Consider the following 22,943-nt stretch of genomic DNA (forward strand, 5'->3'; position numbering starts at 1 on the left):
TTTGTGTTGCTTGCCAAAGAACAGAAACCGCTCCTGTTTGTATTTCAAAGTCCTCATTTATTTCTGACATTGAATTTGGACCCATAGCTGAGCAACAAAGACACAGAATAATACCAGGAGGAATCTGAAGTTGAAAAAATCTGGGATCCCTGCCTCTACCCCATCCTGTTCCTCCACCATCCTCCAAACCTTCGAACCCACAGCTACATTTCCTATGTTTCCAGCCCTTTCAGACTCACCCGTTTCCCTGTAGCAGTGCCAGACCCAGGGTGTTGTGTTGCCTGTGAGGCTAACCCTCTTGGCTATCCAGCTATTCTGGAACTGCCCTGCCAGCCTTGGCACCTCGTTAGCCAGTGACGGGTCACGCTTAATGTGCATGTGAGGATGATGCGGTTGTTTTCACCAGAAGCGTGACCCACAGAAGCAAAAGCCCCGGTGTTATTCCCACCCTCCGATGGTCGCAGCCCAGCACGTGCTGTCGTTGCGGTGGGAAGCCTTGCTGCGTGCCAAAAGGTAGAGTTGGATGTCAGGAGCCACTGTGCCTGTGAGCTGGCTCTGTGCCCTTTGAGGCAACGGCATTTCAGGGCTGTCTGGTGGAGCTTTGCAGGTGGCAGCCCGCAGATCACGCTGGGACATACTAACTTCTCGTGGCTTCCAGCAGGATGAGACCTAGTTGAACAGATGCTCTAGTGGAAAACGATGGCATTTACCGACTTAGTCAAGATATTTTTTCCAGTTACAGACTTTGTTTTCAGGGAGGAGTACTGGCTGGATGGGAAGCATGGACTGTTGCCCAGTGGGATCCAGACAGCTTTGTAGGTGATAACTTTGGTCTGCCTGCCTGCCTGCCCTTAATGTGAGAGGACATTTAAAACCTGGTATCACTATTTGGAGAATGGAAGGAGACTCTAAAAGCACTGCAGTTAGGCTGAGTCTCAGAATAATGGAAATACAATGACTTTCTGGGCTGGAGGTGGGGAAGATGATGCATAAAGTTTGCACAAAAGGCTGTGTAAAATGCAGGCTGGGGCAAGGTGTTCGGTTACTACGACTGTCACCACATTTGGCATTCGTCTTGTCTCCTTCCTTTGGGTAGTTGGTGCAGAGGTGCCAAGGCATGGGCAGGCCCAAAGTGTAAATTAGCCTTTTGCCTGATAACGTAGACATTCCAAGACTCATGTAGTGCACGCCTCTATGCTAAGACTTATACTTTTTCTGTGCATGAACAGGGAGGTTAAGTCCAAATCCTTCTGTGAGCAGCAGGATGATTTCTAAATTGCTGTGGTGAAAAAAAACAACCCACCACTCAAATTTCTGAGCAGTGGTACCCTATATTGCAAAGGCATGGCAAGCATTTCCTATCACTGCCTCCAGCAGCATCTGCAGGGCTGTGGGAATTGTTGCTGTCCTGGTCCTTCCGCATTGACTGTGAATTGCTCAGCTGAGCAGTTCTGCACCAGTTGCTACGGAAGTGCCTGTGAATGATGGAGATGTCCTTTTAGTAATTTTTCACCTAATCTGATTTATGGAGGAAGAAGGAACTTTCCCACATTCATTTTTTGCAGAAAGGCAGAGTCACTGGCTGTCATTACCAGCCACAGAGCCGGTGAACCCGAGTTTGGGTCTTGCACCCTCTTCTTCCAAAAGCAGAAGAGGGGATCCTGACCAATGGAACATCACGTCTTTCCCATTGCAGGTTGTGGGCCCCTCAGAGGAGGAGATGTGACCTGGTGGTCTCTGTTGTTGATGTTGAAAGCAAAAGCCATCCTAAAGCCAACCTTCCTGTGGCTGTCCGGAGCTGTCAGGGTGGCCTGGCTAGGTCTTTGAAAGCTGAAGATGACCAAAACTGCAGTTATTTAGGGATGCAATTCTTCCCATAAGTGAAATCTTGCTGTTTTTATGGGTCCAAGTTAAAATCACTCCTAAAAAAGCTTGTGAAGAGTGAAAGAGGGTGGGACTTTGGCTGCAGAAAGATCATCCTGTGACCACTTGTGTGGGTGAATGGTTTTGTGAGCAACTTTGCTTCCCTCGGCAGTGATATAAACTCTGTCTTGAACTTCTTCAGAATGTGCAAAGACCGGAGCGGGTGGTAGAAGGTGTCCTATCTTACATTGAAAGCTAACTGCTAGCGGCAACTAACTCAGTACAAGGGGAGCAGAATGATCTGGATCTTCCCTTCTTTGCTTTCCCATCGGCCAGGAGTGCTGCTGTTCCCAGCTCAGCAGTAGGATTTGCCACGGGCAGCAGCTGGTGGGGGGTCACGTATCACTCTGTGTGCTAGAGGTGGTGGGCATCGCCTCGGGTGGCTGTGTGGGGACACCCAATGCCTCACTCTAGGCCTGGGGAGTTGGGGAGCCTGGGGTAATTAAATTAGGTTGTACTGTACATAGCCCTCATTAGACAAGTCCCCTCAGGAGATAGAGTAGAATAATAATGACACTTATGATGGATTCGGAGGTGACCGGTTCAATGTTGTCATTTGAGGTCTCTCTTGTCTTCTTGCCCAAAAAGCTCAGCTGCGCTGGGCGGTTCAGCAGGAGGACCATGCTGGTCTCGGGCTGGACTTATGGGGTCTTTTCTGCAGAAACCCCCCTCCAAAGACAAGTGAAAAGCCCCTTCCCTCGAGCAGGTGCCGTCTGGGAACACCCTGTGCTAGTGGCAATGGTGACTACACCTCCGTGCTGATAGCCCGTGGGTTCGGGAAGCTCTCGCGGAGGAGGCTGTGGCGGCTCACCAGGTAGCTCTGCAGGGTGCCCATGTTAATGGGCGGCCCCATCTCCTTGTAGCATGCAGGGGTGTAGGTGACCCTCTCGCCCCCGTTGCGCACCATGTCGGCAGTCCGGATGTAAAAGGGGGAGCCGTAGGGGGAGCAGGTCGGGCAGTAGTTGTGAGCCCCGTGCTGGTTGAGCTCGCTGGCGGGGGGCGCAGGGCTTCCCTGGCCGTCCACCATGTGGGAGCTGCAGGCATTGCACATGCCGAGGTGCGAGTGTGTGGGAAGGTCTGGCTCTTCCTCTTCGTCCTCCTCCTCCTCCTCTTCCTCATCAGAGTCATCTTTCTTGCAGCAATAGTACTGCATGAAAGGGAAAGGGTTGTATTAGGGGAAGCAGAGCAGCTGAATTCGTCTTAACAGCCTGCCCTGCCACATCCCCACCCCCTCATCCCCCTGGCAGAGAAACCCTCTGCTGGCCTCTTGCTGATCTGCTCCAACGGTACCTCGTCCAGCAAAGCAGAAGCTGGACAAACCCAGACCTGAGCATTCTGCAGCAGGCAGCTGCTGGGAACTCATCCTCTCCCCTCCCAGTGAGGTTTGCAAGAGGAAGGTATTTTACCATGCCAGTTGAAAACTCCTCCAAATAACTGCTGTGCTTTTCATCACACTGCTGCATGGCACAGACTTTACATTAACTTTTAAAGAGCAGGAGGTTGTAGCTAGCTGTTGTAGAAAGCCTCCTCATTTCATTTACAGTGGGGAAAAAAAAAAACAACACAAAAAATCTCAGTCTGGTATTGCAAGCACAGCCAAGCCTACACCTAAATTAGCAAGCACTGCAGAGCCTCAAAAGCCTTAGGGGAGTCTCCCAACACTGGGATGAGGAATGGACATAATTCTGCAGTACCTGGGGGAAATGGTATTTCAACTTCCTGTCCATTGCAAGCAATAAATGCCCTCTGAGACCTCTCCTGCAGCATCATTTCAGTCTCAGGAGCACTGCCACTGCTGGGGTTTGTGGCAAGATGGGGCCAACCGCAGCACTCACCTGTAGCCTACAGTAGCAGAGCACGGCAATGATGCACAGTAGGATCACTGTCGCTAGGATTCCCCCGGTGATAACAACAGTTCCTGCTGTCATCCGACCGATTCTCCATCAAACTCTGCAAGGCAGGGCCACAGGGACATGCGTCACCCCAGAAGATGAAAGTCATCTACCATGGCTTCATCATCATATCACAGACATGACACTCATGAGGCATCCCAAAATATCACATTCTTGTTCCTCCCGCCCCAACCAAAAAACTGTCAATCACCTAACATCATTCTCCTCTTAGCAAGAAGACACCTGAGATGCAGCCTCATGGCCCCTCACTGTTATCACTGCCTCTGGCTTGGGGTCTTTGGGAAACACCCGCGGTCCACCCACAGAGCCTCCTCCCTTGCTGAGCTGAAAGGACTGATTTCCACCCTGTCGGCAGAGAATACAGCTTCTGCTTTAAAACACAGAGGCAAACCTGGGTTTCCACCAGGAAAAGCCAGAGGGGAGGCTTTGAACTCTACAACTGTGGCAATCTGAGCTGAAAAAACACACCCCGGCTGCCTGCCAGGCACCAATGGGTCTAACATGGGCTTGGCATGAGCCAAGCAGCTCCCACCACCATCCCTGTGCCATGGCACCTGGAGGCTACTTATGTTCAGGAACGGAGACGTTAGACCTGTAAGAAATGGAGGGAGAGGTTAGCAGTGGCCTGACAGTGCCCCTTCACCTGCCCGTGTTTTCCTGCCTCCTGAGAATTTGTCTTGATTTGGGACCCGGGGGAAGGAAGCACTGCTTCACGCTGTGTCCCATGGGGATGGGGCTCAGCATGTGCCCCTGGGATCCTGCACGGTGCAAAAATATTTTTGGGTCCTGCAGATGATAATGATGGTAAATATTACGGTTTCTTTAATTTGGAGCAGGGAAAGGAGGCATTTCCCAACCTCAGAGAAATACTGCACAGGACAAGGCTGTGCCATCAGCAGCTCCTGAATCACGCAGCTTTACAGGGCAAAGGCCTGGCTTAGTCAGCACTTTGCCTTTTCCTCTTTAAAATTAATTATGGGGAGGCAGATGCATCACCGTGCAAGCAGCTGATGTTTTAGGTGCCGCTGGGAAACGGGCTCTCCCCAGCACCCCCTTGCCACCCCGCAGGCACCTGGGAAATGACAGGCAGGGCGTTACGGATACACTGGCCCCAGGACAGCCGGCTGGGACAGGCAGCGGTGCATGGCCACAGGGAGACGCTGGCAGACCTGGGAGAGAGGACAAGGAGAAAAACCCACCGTCAGCTCAAGGAGGATGCCCAATGTCCCCATCTCCACTGGTGCCACCTCTGTTCCTGCAGCGGAGCTGAATAAGTTGCTGGTTTTAGGGAGACCAGCAGGAAAGGTGGTGCTGCAAAGGTGGGTAAACCCAAACCGCCGTGAAAGGACAACCCCACACCCAAACCCTGCAATTTCAGTGAAAGTGAGAGACCTGCACCCCAGAAGTGGGTGCACCCATCGCCCCTGCCACCCCCACCCTTGGGTGATGCCTGGCATAACCACATTTCATTACTGGCTCTGCGTCCCTCTGTGCATCATCCAGAGCAAGGCTAATTGATAGGGCCCAAGTTCCAGCCGGTTGCAGCCGAAGAGATCTAATTACCCACTTACCACGCAGCCCTAATTGAGAGAGAGGTGGCAGCTTCCAAACAAGACCTGCCCAACTCTGCCCCGGCCCCTTGCTCTTGCATGTGCTGTTGGGCACCATGGGGACACACCATCCTCCCCAAATCACCCCCCTCCTCACCCTGCTGCAGTGATTTGCAGGATCCTGCCTGCCACAAATTGATTTTCAGCTCTTGGAAAGTTCCTGTGCAAAGCCAGAAGGCGGGCACGCATTGGATTTCCTCCTCAAGCTGCTCTCACACACAAAACAAAGGGGGGAAAAAAAAGCCTTGAGAAATCAATAGGTCCATACCCAGCAGAGCTAATAATAGAGACCAACACACTCAGCTCCTACACCCTGTTACCAAAAAGCACCCTGAAACACTGCCAAGAGCGAGGGGCACCGGAGACGCAGGGGACACACACCAGGGAGCCTTCAATGGAGTTATCACCTCCCCAGGTGCCATCCTTAACAGGGAAAAGTTGATGGTGGGCAGCTGGAAAAGGCAGACATTGACCTTCAATGACCCCCAAGAGGGACCCGCTGTGAGCTGGGCAGTGACGGATGATGCAAGCAGCTGTTCGCATCCAGAAAACTTCATTTCATGGGAGCTGTGATTTGATTTAGAGCTCAGAGAGCAGCATCCAATTAGGCCAAGGTTTGGAGTGAGCAGGCAGCCTTGGAGAACAACCCTGGGCAGGGAGGGACTCTGGTCACCTCTGAGAGCCACATGTCTGATCAGCACTGCCTCGAGGAGGGCCAGGGTTCCACGTGCCCCACATCTGGCATTTCCATTTCTGGGGCTGCCTTGGTCAGTGTTTCACTGGCCCTGCTCAGCAGCAAGGCTCTTCCTTATTAAAATAGGGACTGTTAAAAAGAAAAATAAGCAGAAATTAAAACAAACAAGAAGAGAAGCATTGCCTTTCCTCATCTCTCTGGAGGTGATGCTTTCAGAGAGGAGAAAGTTTCTACTCTCCTCCCCCCTCAAAATCCTGCTCACCAGCAGCCTAGCAGTTAATTTCTATTCTGTGCCTATAAAACTGAAAGGGGACGCAGAAGCGCAATTCCCTTGGGCACGGTCCCATTTCTCCTCTGGCTTATAAAGGGAATTGGAAGTTGTTTATATATCTAAATTCCCCACCCTGAGCAGAAGTCTTGGCTCTCTCTGCTCACTTGAGCTTCCTGGGCAGCTCAGGAGAGGGGACTATGACCAAAGGGCAAACATGGAGACCTTATGGTGTACAAACCACTGCTGAATAAAATCAGGATTTAGATAAGCCAGGCTGTGCTACTTTCTCTTCCCCTCACTGGCTTTTGGGAAGCAATTTGAGATGCTATGCAGTGGTGTCATGCTGCCCTGATACGGACAGGAGCAGGCACAGGGAGGGAACCCTGCCATATTGTACAACCCTGGGCCAGCGTGCAGAACTGCTTGCTGCAGAGATACATTTTCTTTAATTGATGTTGCCTCACACTGCAAAGTTACGGCCTGAAAAGTGACTCTGGGAACAAGTGGCATCTCAGGCTTCTATATTTATTCCCCTTCAATGACGTCCACAGGAGATTTGCAGAGTTTGCAAGTCAATGGTGAGGTTTTTGCCAGCTGCCAGCACTCTCAGCCCAGCTGAGAATCTCCCGTCCCTTCTCACCCTGTGTGTCCCAGCTCACCCCTGCCATCCATCAAGGGTCAAGCACTACCACAAGAGCTGGGGAGCAGGTCCTGGGCTGGGGCAGAGCACAGCTACCTGCCATGAACACCATGCTGAACCTTGCTGGTGAGTCCTGCCCCAGCCCGGGCTCTGCTCTCCTGGTTTTGCTCTGCAGCTCACGGGCTAATTCAATGAAATGTCTGCCTGGTGAATTAGCCCAGCCGCTGCCTTACCAGAATCATCTCCCTGGGCCTAATTGGAAGAAACAGCATCAGGGGCTGCCTTTTCAAAACAGATTATGGCAGCAAACAACAGGGCACGGGCTCAGCGCGGTGGGATTTGGGTGGGTTAACCCGTGGCTGCAAAACTTGGTGAGGTGGGACAACATGGGGCAGGACGGGAGCACAGGGTGGGCCAAGGCCCTGCAAACTCATCCCATGTCAGATGCTTTGTGCTGCAAGGTGTAATGGGACAAGCCGAGTCCTGGGAAGCAGAATTAATGAGATCCCTCTCCCAAACTGAGCCAAGCCCAAGTGAATTTTCACCCAAAGAGCAATGGCAACATGGGATGCAAGAGGATGTGGGGGGGCTGCACTCAGACAACAGCCCCCCAGCGTCTCCCCTCCAGCCCCAGCACTCACTGCTGGTGCTTCTTGCCCAGGTCCCAAACCACTGGGTCACTTGGAAGCCTTTAAACTTTAAATTACAAGGCACCAAGGAACTGCTGTCCACCCCAGGCCCTGAGAACACTGATTTTGGGAAGCACTACAAACTGCTGCTTTGACTTACCCTTGCACATAAGCTTGCTTAAGCCCCATTACTTTCAGGGGGAAAGGGGAAGATGGGGCCAGCTCGTTCTGACTTTTGATGTGCTGTTAATAAATATATTGAGGAAAAGGCATCTTTCAGGCATGAAAATCAACAGTGACACTGGGTGACTGGAGCAGCCCTGCTCCCCCCTGCAGCAATAACATCTCCTGAGCCAGCACTGAGCTTTGTGGAGGTTTCTGCCCAAGCTATAATTGAAGTTGGACCAGTCTGCAGCAGAAATCACAGCAGCACTTGGGAAAACAGACATCCACTTGCTGCAGAGAACACCAAGAAAGGCTTTTCCTGGCAGAAAGGGTGTTTTGTGTGACCTGTTTCCTACCCGAGACGATTTTGTGCTGTGGGCCCTTTGGTGCCTCAAGCCCATCAGTTTTGCAGGGGAAACCACAGCAAACACCCTGTCCCAGGTGTCACAAGGACAGCCAGCTTGCGGAGGTAACACTGTCCTGCCACCGGTGCTGGGGTGATTTGCACTCAGTCATCAAAACGAAACAACCCATGCCCTGCCACATGCCTGCCCTTGCTTTCCCTTCACCAGCTCCCTGGGGCTTCCCACCACGTCCTCCCAGCCCTGCCTCTCTCCAGGTAAGGGATGGGACAGAAGTAATGCCAATGGGGTTTTGAAACCAGACATTTTCTTGCAAAAAAATTGTGGAAAAGGCAAGACACTAACTGAAGTTAACACAAATCAAACCATTTCCAGGGTGGAAGCTGCCAGCCAGACCCCAGATCCTGGGTGGGCACTAAAGGTTCCATTTCTGCTGCTAATGCTGTGCTCCCAATCCACCAAGCCCAGCAGATCCCTTCTCCTGGCTGTCAAACTCTGCCAAACCCACCTTCTTGCCAGCCCAGGTTCACTCCCCCCAACACTGGGCCTTATCCTGCCTTCCACGAGCACAGGAGACCTTCCCCACCAGTGGCAATTGCCTTTACAGCCACATAGGACCAAGTATCCCCCTCCCATCTCTGACTGTAGCATTGCCTGGTGTGCGAAGTCCCAGCATGTTTTGCAACCAGCCAGCACATCCACATCCCTGTCCCAGGAAGACTTCCCAGCACTTCACAGACTTTTGGTGGAAGGACAGCTTTGTAGCCTAGGATGTCTCAGGCACAGACTACACGAGTATCCCATTACTCTGGCATCTCTCCTGCCCTTTATACCCTTAAGTGACTAGTCAGATCCTGTCTCACCTGCCTGCATGGATTAACTGGACACATGCGTAGAGATGGTAGGACACAGAAGGAACCATCACCCCCTTCTGTCCCCACCAAGTACACACACCAGTGTGATACTGCAAAGCATGGCCAGGGCTACACCTGGATCTAGGCAATTACCTATATAATTACGCCCTTTTGCAGTCCCTCCTAATTGCAGGATGGCTTAAAACCCAGAGCAGGAAAATGACACCTCCCTCCTCATCCCCACCATCTCCTACCTGCTGCATTTTCTTGGCCAGCTCCAGCCCAGTGCAGCCTGGGAGCCAAGGTGGCTGGTGCAGCTCTGGGCACAGAGAAGGAGTCAGACATGGGCAGCCCATGGTGGGATGCAGGATAGAAATGGCCCTTGCCTGACTCACATGGCTCATCTGCTGCTGTGCCTGAGGTCCTGCTTGGGGCTGCTCCCAGCAAAAGCCATGGCCAAGCCCAGGCACATGTGCCAGGGAGCCACTCCACTGTGGTCCCAAAATAACCAGGGACAAAACTGGTGGCATCAAGCGAAGTCACACAAAGAAGGGCTTTTGAGATTATCCCACACATCAGATCCCCACAGGCTCCATGAAGCAAGCCAGCCCCCGGCCAGCCAACCCCTGCTGTGTGCACCATCCCTCCCAATACACAAATATCCCCTGTGAGGAGCAGCGGTGGCAGCATCAACCACACGGAAAGCAGAGCGATGCTGTGGAGAGCCAGAGTGCTGGGTGTGCCCCAGGTGAGACTGACCTTTGCCAAAAAGAGCATTTTGCAGCACGAGTACTAAAGGCTCAGGACCATGCCTATGGCCACAGGCAGCAGAGAGCTGAAGCCCAAGCTGAATCCTGATGTACCATGGATACCATGTGAACACGGCCCTGGAGTGCAAGGACTTGGGTCTGATTTACTCCCCATGCTGCCACTAGATCCCCTGCCACAGCATGGCCTGAGTTTTCACTGTGTACAGCACAAGCAATGGATCCTCGTGAGCATGGAAAGGAGCAGGAAGGGTTATTTCCTTCACCCTGATGTCACCCTTGCTGCTTGCCCAAGCTTTTTGCACTGGTGTAGGTATCCCATGACGGATTCAACCCTGTGGTAAAGCACTAACACAGCATTAGTATTTCCCCTGCGTCAGCCAGCGTTCCCAGAACTTGCCCAGGAAAAGGTGAGAAGGCACCAGCAAAGCAAAATGGGGCAGCAGGGACCTCTTTAAAAGCTCTCAGCCTCCAGCTATTCCACACTCAGGTCTCAGGGCGGAGCAGATCCTGCTGGTCCCACAGCCTGGAGACCCTCCCTGGCAGTGCGGAGGAGCCAGCCTCCCTCCGAGGATGCTCTGCCGTTCACTCCCAGCCCTGGGGCAGTATTCCTCCAGCATCCTCGCTGCCCCAAGAGGGAACCTTCACCTCCTCAGCACCCATTTATTTTCACACCAGCAGACTCTTCCCATCAGGGCAAGGAGATGAAGGCCTTGGCCAGACCCCTCCGCTCCCCAGGGACTGCAAACACAGCCTGTGGAGACAGGATCTTCTCCTCAGTTTGATTTTCTCACTGTTCAACCACAGGAAGGCACACTCTCTGCTCTCCAGTGTGGCTAATCCCACCAGGGGACTCAGCGACCCAAAATGTATCTTCATCCCAGGTGCGTACTGGAAGAGGAGCATGCATCCCAGCAGAAGCATTGTGCAACACAATCCAGAGCACCCCCAACAAAATCCAACCGAGCACAGCAGTGAGTTTCTCACTAAAGATTTTTTTCTCACCAGCTTTCTTTGCATCAAACCCCAGGACAGCTTCTTCTCCAAGGCACCACTTTGTTATCTCCCTCCTTGCCCTGGACATCGGTGCTCTCTTGCCTTTTTCTCATTTCCATCTTTCCTTCAAAATCCTCTGCCCAGCTTCCAAATTCCCACCCAGTTCTGCCCTTGCTGCCCTGTCCCAGTTCCTCCCAGCCTGGTGTATGAAACACGACTCGTGCAAAACCTTTCCATGTACCAGTAAGCTCTGCTCATGAAAGCAAAGCTGGGGGGAAAGCTCTGGTCGAGCTGGAGCCTCTGTAACCCCAACAGCTTCAGCCTCCCTCCCCAGCACGGCACGCTTGGGCATAGCCACCCAAGCTGTGCCGGGGCGGCTCTGTCGTGCCTCGATGTCACCCAACTTACCTGTTTTGCTAATACAAAGTAACTTCTGCTGCTCAAGCCCTGGTTTTAACTCGCGCCCCCCTGCAGCCTGGATAGTAATATGGGGCCAGTGGCTGACACAGCAACTGTATTTGAGGGATGCTGCTCCCTGGGGACACACAGGGGACGTCCCACTGTGTCCTGCCGGCATCTGCTCTCCCACCTGCAAGCGTGCCAGCAGGACAGCCACTGGGGAGGGATTAAATTAGCAAAGACATCCTCAGGGATAACTGGATCATTTACCAGTTAGGCGGGGTGAAGGAAGATGAGCCTTGAGCCTGCCCGTGAGGAGAAAGGCCACCAGCATCCCTCTTGGCTCACAAGCTCTCTTGAAACCCCATTCACAGCTAGGAAAACTATATGGACGTCTGTCAGTGATGCACCACACTTTCCTATCAGTGCTCACCTCATGTACATCCCTCTCAAGCCACAGGACCTGCTGAGATCTCCCCCAGCTGCCCACCAGATCCAGATACGGGTTAAAAGGGACACAGCCATCAGCATCTTTAACAACCTAGGAGCCAAAATCTGGGATTTGTTACATCTCTGACTGTTTCCAGTGGGCAAGCGCCTTTCAGTATCAGGGAGCAGATAACCCTCAGACCACTGCTCCTCCAAAAGAAGTCGAACCCTAGTGCTGGTTATAATGTAATCCCACTCCTGCAGTAGCTGCAAAACTGCTTGGGAAAAATCCTCTTTTTCATGGGGAAGGGAGAGGAAGGGTGCTGGGCCCAGCCCTGGGAAGGAGGGTGAGTGAAAGTGCAGCCTCTTCCTCCGCATGATGCAAGACCTGCAGCTCCGACTGTCAGCATCCCCCCGGCATGTTTGCTTGGAGTAGAAACAGAGATTTATTTTAATGACTCATTAAAGCCTAATTGCATTCAGGCAGCAATACAGAGAGAGGAGCCTCCCACGTGCAGCAGTACTACAGTCAGGAGGGCTCTCAACGCCTCCCCGAAAGCACAAGGCAGACAGACTGTCTCTTTTTGGTGGGGCCAGACAGCAGGGCCAGCTGCTGGCTCTGGAGCAGTGTGGCTTCATGGTTGGGTTCCAAAAACCAGCCCAGAAATGTCTGTTCTTCTCCTCCTTTGCCTCCATCTGCTTGACACGATGGCTGTCACTGACTGCTCATCCCTTAGCTCCAGGGAGGAGACATGACCTGCCCCAGAGTTTTGGTGCACATCTCCAGAGCCTCAGACCAGCAGCTATTTTATCTCCCAGCCTTAATGACCCATGTTTTTAACTCCCCTTTTAGGACCTCACAGCAGGAGCAGGTTGCCCAGCAGGTTAGGACTTGTGTGGGACCACAGGCTGCCCTGGCAGAGAGCTGGAGGTGGCATGGGGAAGGGATGAGCTGCTCCTCCCATCTCAGGGACACCCTGGCCTGGGGAGAACAAACTGGTCATGTTAAAATACACCCAGCTTGGAAGAGGACCACACAAAACCTAACTACCGGTAGTGCAGGTACACCACTGCCTCAACACCACCCATGAGGAGCTACGGGGTCTGCCTCCTCTGCTTTTTTGGGTGGAACCAGCTGGATCTGCCCACGTATTTCATCCTTCCCAGTGGAATGCAGACCCATTGACAACCAGAACACCCACTGTATGGGAGCTTACAGCCTCCTTGACCCCTGGGGATCCCCATCCCCAGGATGCATGCTGGCAAGCCCATCCTGCCCTTCTCACCTGCACAGCCAGAGAGATCAGTTGTTACTGACCTTCAGCTTTCTACCCCTAGAAAGCCACTCCACACAGGCACAGGAAAGGCAAGTGCCCCCTTTCTCACTCTGCAATTCAGATGCTCGCAGTACCCACAACAATCCTAACACAGTGCTGTAGGAAGGCAGACCACCTGGTGACAGCCACCCCATGGGACAGGCACAGGTCCTCAGCTACAGCTCTGCTTTCCAAGCCAACAACAATTCATGCCTCCAGGACAGCCCCTCCAGATGGATATTGGACCACAGCCCTGTGTGCTGCGCAGGTAAAACCAGAGCCATGAATTGCTCTGGGCTGATGCAGGGGCACAGCATCCAACCACAGTCCCACTGTTTTGAGTAAATCCAAGCAGAGTCACTCCAAGATCAGGTCCAGGAGTGACTTTTCCACAAAGCCATAGGAAAATTTCACCCACAGTTGCTTTACGAGACCACTCACAGTCCTTTTACCCACTGTATTCCAACTGGGGAATGGAGGTGCAACACAACCAGCCACAGATGGGTCAGCTCTGCAGAGCTAAACTGCTGGATTTCAGACCAGGTTTTTGTTTTCCAGTTATGTATCACGTGACGGGGATACAGACTCATCCATTGCTTGAGATGCTCCACCTTGCCCAGGCCGTGCTGCCTGCTCACGCAGGAGCGAGGCTGGCCAGAATGGTCACGCACACAGCATCACACGTGCCCAGCGAGAAGGAAAACCCACTGTGAAGTCTCTTAATGTCTCCCTCAAATGAAGCGTGAAACTTGCTTTCAAGGAAACAAGGGTAACAGAGCCTCAATAAATATTTCATCCTGGTGGGAAAGCAGCAACAGGGAAGGTCAGATGGGCAGAGGGGCCAGGAGGGATGGGGGGGCAGAGGCTGGAGCAGGAGAAGGAAGAGAAAGGGGAGGTAGCTGGGGCAGGGAACAACAGGAATACCACGGCCTGACCTTATTTCTGTTTGCCACTTGCCCTGGAGCCTACCCAGTTTGATGCATGGCCGCAAAGCAGACCCTGGGAAAGGAATCTCCTCTGAACACCCTGTTGTAATTCTTCCCAACAGACAGGCAGCTGCCTGGGTCTCCCACTGGCCTGCACACCCAAAATGCTCCCACATAAAATGGCTGGAGGATGCTGTGGGTTCTCTGGAGAGGAGGGTTTGCTGACTGGAAAAGTCTTTGCACCTGATTGTCACCCTGTTGAAGGTATTTTGGGCTGGAGCAGAGCGGGGTGAGATTGTCTCATCTCAGCAGGGCTTTGGCACCAGCTGTTCTCAGGCCTGTGGTGGGGCTGAAATCCAATGCTTTGGAAAGAGATGGGAGAGGATCCCACATCCCAGTGGAGATGGTGCTGGAAGGGGATCAGACTCACTGATGCCATGTTCACCATAATTTTGAGAACAGCAGCCTACTGCTGCTGTCCCCTCTTGGCTTTTCAACAGGTGAAAAAGCCTTTCCTAGGGAAAACAAAGCCAAAGTTAGAGCCCTTTGGACCCCACAGACAACACCAAATGCCAACCAGCAGCCGTGGTACACCCAGTACCCCCAGAACAGCATAATGGGGAAACGGTTTTGACTTGGACAAGTGAGGGGCAAGGCTGGGAGAGGGCTAAAAAAATGCCCTGGTAGTACGGTCCTCTGTTGGGGTGGAATATTCCACCACACCTTAGAAAATCTGTCTGCTGGAGACACAATCAATAGCACACTAACAAAATCCAGCTGAAAACACTAAATGTTTCCACATGCCCTTTTGGAGGGAATCAAATCCTCCAAGATAACCTTAGGAGAAAACAAATACCAGGCGAATAACGCGAGCACAGCTCTCCTTTAATTACCACAGCACGGTGAGAGATAAAACAGAGATCTTCGGAATAAACAAAAGGATTTGATTTCCTCCACTTCAGCAAAGCCAGCCACCATTTCCACGGAGCGGTTTGGTAGTGAGGCTGGGGATTTGTCAGGCCCTCGTGTCCTTGCTGAATGGCAAGGCTGTGGGCTCGCACCGAGAGCAAGAGGCTGAGCATAAGGCTTAGGACTTTCCAAACTTCGCCTGGGTGTGCAGGAGCAGGGTTTAGAGACGGGCAAACTCAGTCCTACCCTCCCCAGCAGAGTTCACTTAAAAACCCCAGCTCAGCGCAAAGTTGGACCACATAGCCCTGAGAAAATAAGTTAGGACCTTGCAGGGAGCCCAACCCCGGAGCTTTGCCTGGACAAGGCTGTGGCGCAGAGGCCCAGCGCAGCCCCGGGATGCTGGGAGCATCCCACCCGGGCATCCCAACCTGTCCTGCCCGCAGCGCACCCCGCAGCCGGGCTTCCCTTCCCACCGCAGCCCCAAATTCAAGTGAAAACCTCTACCTTGCCGCGACCCCCCTGCTAAGCTGCGGTGCCTGCGGCAGAAGAGGGCAGCGGGTGCCCGGGTCATACCTGGGTGACGGGGCGGGCAGCGGCGGAACCGGCTCCAGCGGCGGCGGTGGGGCACGGTGCGGGCCTGGAGGGGGCAGGACGGGCGGCGGAGGAGGAGGGCAGCGATGGTGACAGCGGCGGTAACAACAAATAATAGGGAGAAGAGGAGCCACCGGATCGAGGAGCGGGAGCACCGAGGCGGGTCCGGCCGGCGGGCGGGAGCCGAGCGGGGAGGAGTTTGCCCGGGCCGGCGCTGCCGCCCCCCGCCCCGCCTGCTGCAGGGGAGGGCAGCCGCTGGCCGGTCCCCCAACTCCGCGGGCGGGCAACCAGGCTGGGGCGTCGGATCACGGCCCATCAGCGCCCAGGTGCCTGCCCCAGGGACGGGAAAACTGGGGTGCACCCACTCAGTCTCCCCCAGCTACACCCCAGTGCTGCAGCTCTGTCCGGGGGAGCAGCATCCCCATGGCACCTCCAGACTCCTGGGTACCCCCAGGGCACCCCCAAAGCCAAGCCCTGCACTATCAAACCTGCAGCATCCCCAAGCCTGGGTCCCGCAGCCACCCAAGCACCCCCTGTCCTGTCAGGGTTCTCTGTGCTGCCGTCACCACTGACTCGGCCCCATACCAGGGGTTTGGAGGCTCCAGCTCCTGCTCCCTCCATCCCACTATGTCCAGATAATGACACCCTTCTGGCTGCCAGCACAGGCAGTGATCTGGCGCTGCAGACAGGAAAAACACCCATCACGCTGTTGTGAGAGGGGTGAGCTGAGGGTGAGGATGTCAAGATTACCCCCTCCCCATGACTCTCTGTAAAACAGAGCTGACCTTCAGCATACATCAGCTTCCCAGCGTGAGGCTGGCTGCACTACGGCACTGCCTGCTCTGCTGGAAGCCCAGCCCATTGCTCCATGGCCCCAAGCACATGCTGGCACTCGGGAAGCACGAACACATGCACACGGAAAGCTTTTGCCCCCAGTAAGTGTTTTCAGCTGCTGGAAGCTTTAAAGCTCCAAACCAAGAGTTTAAGATGGAGAAGGTACAGCTGGCATCATCTTCGGAAACAGAGCTGCTCACCTCTATGAGCTAGGATAAAGATAATTGAATCTCATGCCTTGTGCCTGAGCTGACCGCTGCATGTGTAAGGGTTACTGTGCAAGGAAAACATGCGTTCATTTGTTTTTCTCGGGTTTTAGTCTCTATGGGGCATGAGAGCTACTGCAAGGCAGTGCAGCTTGGTGGGATTAATGCAAGAACTCTGCTACAGCAAGTCAAGTTAAACACTCCTGTACCTGTTTCTCCTTTTCTAAGTAAAGGACACCACCAATACTTTTCCTCCTTGCAGAGCAAGCTCTAAAGCTGGGGAGAAAAAAACACTCACCTTCTCCTCCGTCACCCTCGCCATCAGTCAGGGCATCCCGGTGTCCATAGATCGCTCCCCCCGTTCTTCCAGCCCAGCCCTCACAGCTGCTTGCTGCCAGTGCCAGGAGCCCGACTCGCTGATTTCTCCCTAGGATCCAGTGGCAGAGCAAGCTGGGAGGAAATAAACACTCGTTTGGATGCAAATGGCTTTGTGCCGTTAGCAAAAGGGCAGGATGAATTATGAAATGCAAAGGCGAGATAAGTGGATCCTGTCACACAGCACTTACCCTCCGTGCTGCAGGATCTAAGTGCCTGCCGGCTGCGGGCGCAGGGCTGCCTGGTGCACACATACATCTGCACACAGCCCAGGCCAGGGGAAGCCTCCCTGTTTTCCTGCCAATAAAGAAATACTCATTACCGACTCCAGCACATCAGAGGGCTGGTAAATACAGAGCAGCATAAAGAGAGAAAGGCGAGCATGCACAATATTTCTGCAAAGGGTAGTGGAGGTGCATTTTCCCTTAGCTGGGCTTCAGAGATGCTGGCGGGATGCGAATTAGAGACATCCAGAGGAGTAGGAGGCCAGGAGAAGTGAGAAATTAATTTCCTGGGCTGCTCTGGGCAGGATGTGAGGAGGTGATGACAGCCCAGGATGCAGGGACAGACACTTCTCCCCTCAGAAAGCACTGCCAGGGCCACAGGAGGCATTATTACAGGAGGCTAATTCAGGAACTGACATTTTGCTGTTCCCATGGATGGACACAGAAAAGAGTTTCTTTGGGATAAAGGAGTCACTTGGCTAACACTGGGCTGAGATTGCCCAGATCCAGATCATGGTCCTCCATCACCTCCGTGGTTCCAGCCCAAAGCAGGTGGGTGCTGCAGAAGATCACGACAAAGGGAACGTGAAACAGCATTGCTCTGGTGAGCAGGGTTATCAGCTTCCATGATTTTGCCACTGGTCTGATTTTTCTCCCCCAAGCCACATTTCCTATTGTAACTTCATTATTTTTTAAAGCAGTGCAGGGGTGAACAAACAGAACACAAAAGGTGCAATTCCCACCTTTGTGGTGGCTGGGAAAAGCTCAGAAATGGGAGAGACAAATGCTGCACCGTGGGGCAGAAAATTAAACCCATAGTTGTTCTTTTCAGTCAGTGTGGTTTTAAATAAAACACATAGTTTGGGAAGCCCAACTGGGAGTGCTTGGGGCTAGCACTCCTGGTAAATCGAGCAGCAGTTTGATCCAAAATACCTTTTAAGTTCTTATTACAGTTTCTTCTGGGGCAAGGGCAACACAAAGCACCTGCAAAGCATCCCTGCCTTGCTGCCATCTCAGTGTCTGCCACTTCTGGTGCACCACAAGCAGCTCGGAGCAGCTCAGCCTATTCAGGCCTTGGGTGCACAGGCACCCTGGCAGCACAGGGATAGTGAACCTCCCAGAAAGTCACCCTCTGCAGCCCTCAGACATTGCAGTACCCACATGTACAACTGACTTTAAAGCTCTTAATTATTACAGCTAAAGTCATGGGGAGCTTGTGTAAGTTTTATAAGATTTCTTCTTCCCAGCGCCGAAAAGGATTTTATTGACTAGTTTTAAAACATACCATAAACCACTTCTATTCCCTTCTGGCTTTCCTCTCTTGTAAAAAATCTAAGCCTACAGGCTTCACTACCACACACTGATACTTGACTCCCTTATTTGTTAGGATGAATCCTTGCAGCTAACCCTTGTGCTGGTCTTTCTTCAGCAACATTGACGCATGGAAACCCTGCAAGACTTCCACGTGTGTGCCCCCACAGGCACAGCCATGCTGCAGGGATGCAGCATGTGCCTGAAGCCTGGTGCTTGCGCCTGCCCTGTGTTATTACATCTTATATCTGTGGACTTGAGCACATCAATAATTTCCTTCCTGTTCAGGCCAGTGTTTCCACTGGCCCAAAATGCTGATGCAGAAGGATGCTCAGGAGCTGAACCTGCCAATGCTGGCATGGAAATTTATCTTGCTCTACTTTGGAATTTGCTTTTATTTTCATTTTTAGCAGAGCCTGGGGCAGCTGTATCAATCATGAAAAGCCTGATAGTGAAAAACACCATCCCCACCAGCATCCAGCCTGCTCCTCACAGGTTTGGAGCTATTTAGTTAACTTTGGCACTCAAGAACAGGGCTACTGGGCTTCAAATGGGGGCATTCACACATGGAAAGGGCCTTGGGAGTCAGGCAGAGCCTTCAGCACCCCTGTGTTTCTGGTTGGGTGTGTAGGAGCGGGCACAGAGCTGGTTACAGCATTGGATGCCATGCTGCAATGTCCTCACCTCAGGGCACATTCTGCCCTCCCAGTGGAGCTCTGGAAGCACATCCTGCAGCCTCCCAAGCCCGCCTGGGGAGCACAGAGTTAATGCACAGCTTTCCCCTCCACAGCACATTCCCAACAGATATGAATTTGTCATTATACACCTCAGTGGGTTTGCTTTTGCCTGCACAAGCACTGGAAAACAAGCCCAACAGCACAAGAAACATTCAGCATGGGCTACCCTGCAGGCCCAAACCCTCCCGTTATCTAAGTGATGTGCCCACCCTGCAACACAGGGATGGCACATGCCCATACATTAGTGTCACAGGAAGCCTCTGTGCAGCTGTGCACCCCCAAATCTAATATGTTTAGAGGGCTGCAGAGAAAATCCCAACCCAGTGGGGGGGAGGAGAGGCCTGCGGTGACACTTGTGCACCCATTTAATGGGGTGGATGGATGTTTTCCTCTGGGAGCTGATCTAGGAAGGTCATGTTCCCCAAAAAAGGATCCTTCTCCATCAATGTGACCACTTAGGAACAATAACCTGGTTGGTGAAGGCTAGGGTTGCCCATGCTAGACAGGAAACAAGTGGGGACACTCAAGGCAGCCTGCAGTGGCATCTGTCTTTGTGCAGGAGAGGCAGAATAAGCCTTGGGTAATATTGTTAGCTGAGAATTATGTTGTCTCCTTCCCAAACACAGATAAATGTCATTAAAGCTCAGCCCCTCTCTATCTTATATCCTGAGATGGGGGGGAAGTTACAGCTTTGGACTGCAATCAGGCAGCAGGGTAGGAGTAACCCATCCCACTTCGAGATCATCAGCCTGGAAGCAAGAGCCATTTCAACTTCTCTCCTTGAGCTGGCTCAGTATCCCCCCTCCCAAGGCATGGGAGGCAGTGAGAGAACCCAGCGGGACCAAGATGCAGCAAGTGAAACTGTGGAGGAGAAATCCATGCAGCTCATGGGGTGTTCAAGCCTTGGGCATCACCGGTTCCAAAGGACCCTCAGCCATCAGCAGCATGAGCAGCAATGCTTGAGATGCAACGCAAGGCACCCAGAAAGCATCCTGGCTGCCAGGAATTCCCACAGCAGGCTCTCCCAGCCCTGGGCCAGGACTGCCTTTTCTATTTATGAGGCTCTTAAAGTCACATCTGGAGCTGTCAGGGGAGATTTGTTTTGCGCCCTATGCTGTGATTTTGAAGCGCCCAGTTAAGGAGCTGTTGGCTGTTCACCATCTGTCTTAGCTATTTTCCTTGTTTAGTGGCAAATGTGCAATGTGGAGCTTTGTCTGTGTGCTCCCAAGTCCTGCCAGGGGCTGTGGATATGCTTTGCATTACCTGAAGATAGTCAGGACAGGGCGGGGGGAACATCACGTCACATTTTTGACTGTTCAGCCAAAAATTGGGATGTTTGCCGTGAGCTGGGTAAATGCATCGCTCAGGGTTCATCCTCCCCAGGAGACACAGCGGAAGCCATGCAAAGGAAGCAGGCTTCTACACAGGGAGTCTGGGCAAGTTCGGGGTAAAAAGAGGGGAAAGGAGCAACATCTGGGACTTTCCCTGGCCAGCACAGGGGCTCCCACAGGGAAAATTCCACTCCTCTCCCCATCGCTAGCAGGTGCAGCACGGCCACAAGCCACACCTTTCCTTGCACCCTCCCAACAAACACAAAGCCTAAATATTCAAAGGAGCAGAGCAGCTTTTCTGGAGCCAGAAAAGAAACACTGCACCATGTGAGCAACCCAGGGCTCTCCAGCAAGGAAAAGAAGCCCTTGGGGGTTTCACCCTGCCCTGCTGCTTGTGGAAGAGCCCCCAGGTAGGGGAGAGGGGGCATGAAGAGGTGATCCTGGGTTGCTCTCATGGAAGGCAGGGACTTCCCCGAGCAGGGGAGTGCATCGATCGGCTGAGGGGTCTCTGCCTGCCAAGCCACAGCCCTGCTTGGCTTGGCAGAGGCTCATCGATTGCCACAGGCAGAGCCGCGGCACTGCATTTGTAGGGAAAACATGCCCTGTGGGACTTGTGGTTCATGCAGCTCCAAGCTGGGCCACCACTGAGTGTGGGGACAAGCCCACTGCAGCCCACTGGTCCCAGGAGTTTGGGTGACTCTCAGGGGGATGGGAAGGACAGACAGAGCAGAAAGTTAACTCCTTCCAGCCAAGTGTGGCCTTACCTCATGTGCACTGACTACTTCTCCAGGCTCAAGGGTAACACAAGCTCCGAGGTTTGCTTGGAGCATCCTGCCAGGGATCAGCAGCGAGCTGTCCATGTGACATGGCAGCACAGAGCAAACCCATGGGGACGAAGCCAGGCTCCTGTGCTGGCCAGGAAAAAGCTCAGAGGGCACCAGCAAGAGGCAGGGGTTGCAGAGGTGCTAACCCAACCCCCGACCAGCACCAGCATCCCTAAGCCCCAGCACAGGGTAGGGATGAAGACCTCCACCATAGCAGCAGCCCCTTGAAAATTCCCCATGCTCTTTTTTGCAGCAGAGCAGTCAGCCTCCCTGGCTGCACAGAAGCCTTTCATAGCCATGCTCTGGCCATAATCAACACAGCAGACCCTGCCAAACCCTGGCGCTGGCTGCTCCTGGCCATGAGAACACCAGCCCGGCTGTACTCTGCTCCAGCATAGCTAGCAGGGAGGTTGGGTAAAATTGAGACATTACCCTGATGACCACTCAGCCAGCGCCCTGGTGCTTTTAGGGCTCCTGCTGTCTGTATTCATATCTTCCTTGCCCTTCACCATGCTCTCATCATGTATCAGCTCCTTCCCGAATAGCTGCAAGCCCACAAGCAGACAGAGCTGCAAAACTGCTGTGAGCAAGCTGGTCCTAGGACAGCCCCCAGCCTCCCTGCAGCATGTGTGCCTGGAGTGCAAGCACCCTGGAAATCCCAGGAGGAGCTCACAGTGGTTGGGGCAGGGATGAGTGACAGCACCTTCCCCTCCCATTGCTGAGCTGTGCAGCCCATTTTACGAGGCAGGGAAGGCTGCTCAGCCCATTAGCTCTCCTTCCTACAGTCGCCTTCTCCAGCTGCATTACCTCCCGCTGAGGCACTAGGAGCCACATGCAGCAGCACAGAGAGGGATGCCTGGCTACACACAGCATGAACATAGCCACACGTGCTGTGACAAGAGCAGAGGGAGGTCGTGAGCAGGTTACAGAAATGGAGCCACACTCCTGGTGCAGAGAACAGCACGGGCTCCTGCTGCAAAGTGCTGACAGGTTTTCCAATACCCTCAATGGCTGGGAAATGGCACTTGCTGCCACCCCAACTCCTTTCCATCCTGCTCCCAAAGCAGCCAGGCCAGTCTCTCCTTGCAGCACCCTGGACAGCTGGAAGCACTGGGGAGAGCAGTGGCAATGATGGCCCCGAAAGCATCCCTACCGCCCCTGCCCACTCCAGCACAACCCAGGGTTGTCCTCATTTCAGGCTGGGCAAGCAGCGGCCCAGCCCCAGAGGTAGCAAGATGAAGCCAAACCTCCTAATGGAGCTTGACAGCAACGGGATTAAAAGCACAAGTGAGATCTCAACCCCTCTGCAATCAGCTTCTGCCTTGGAAGAGATGAACCAGAAAAAAACCCTCCTGGCAGCAGGTAGAGGATGAGGAGCCCACACACACACAGGGTGAGGGCAGCAGGGGTTGGGGCGAGCCTTGCCTGTCCCAAGCCCTCCTTGCTTGCCCTACTAACCCATTGTGAACACCAGCAACAATGGTGAAGGGTTTCAACAGGAACAGCCCCACATCCAACTGGTCCCTGTGGGATGGTACTTCTACCTCCCTAAACTGTGGGTGCAGAGCATGCCATGCCATGTGCTGCTCACCCCTTCCTCTTGCCATCTGCAAGCTCAAGGCATTGCACAGCACCTGCAAGAACCCAACTCCCCCCTCCCTTCTTTGGGTGCTGCACTTGGAGCAGTGCCACTGATGCTGGAAACAA

The 22,943-nt window shown here is 53.3% G+C and overlaps 1 protein-coding gene across 4 annotated transcripts; it reads right to left on the reverse strand.

The window, feature by feature from the left end:
* Positions 1 to 36: 36 nt before the first annotated feature.
* On the reverse strand, positions 37 to 15,592 carry LOC134155305 (protein FAM163A-like). 4 transcript variants are annotated; one of them, XM_062602368.1, is made up of 3 exons: positions 15,377 to 15,592; positions 3,759 to 4,996; positions 37 to 3,070 (listed from the first exon to the last, which is right to left on the reverse strand). In XM_062602368.1, exons 2-3 carry the CDS (start codon positions 3,849 to 3,851, stop codon positions 2,669 to 2,671), a joined length of 495 nt encoding a protein of 164 aa, XP_062458352.1. In that variant the 5' UTR covers positions 3,852 to 4,996; positions 15,377 to 15,592; the 3' UTR covers positions 37 to 2,668. The 4 variants fall into 4 exon arrangements, with proteins under 4 accessions (XP_062458352.1, XP_062458353.1, XP_062458354.1 ...); XM_062602369.1 differs by having other exon boundaries at positions 3,759 to 5,005; XM_062602370.1 differs by lacking the exon at positions 15,377 to 15,592 and adding an exon at positions 5,715 to 6,127.
* Between the last annotated feature and the right edge of the window lie 7,351 nt (positions 15,593 to 22,943).

The sequence above is a fragment of the Pezoporus occidentalis genome, unplaced genomic scaffold (assembly GCF_034315485.1).
Source record: "Pezoporus occidentalis ecotype Australia unplaced genomic scaffold, CSIRO_AGI_Poc_V1 ctg76, whole genome shotgun sequence".
NCBI lineage: Eukaryota > Metazoa > Chordata > Aves > Psittaciformes > Psittacidae > Pezoporus > Pezoporus occidentalis.

Coding starts and splice junctions, on each gene's coding strand:
- LOC134155305 (XM_062602368.1), bottom strand. CDS start 3,851: ATGACAGCAGGAACTGTTGTTATCACCGGGGGAATCCTAGCGACAGTG. Junction 3,071..3,758: donor TCTGCTACTGTAGGCTACAG/GTGAGTGCTGCG, acceptor CCTTTCATGCAG/TACTATTGCTGCAAGAAAGA.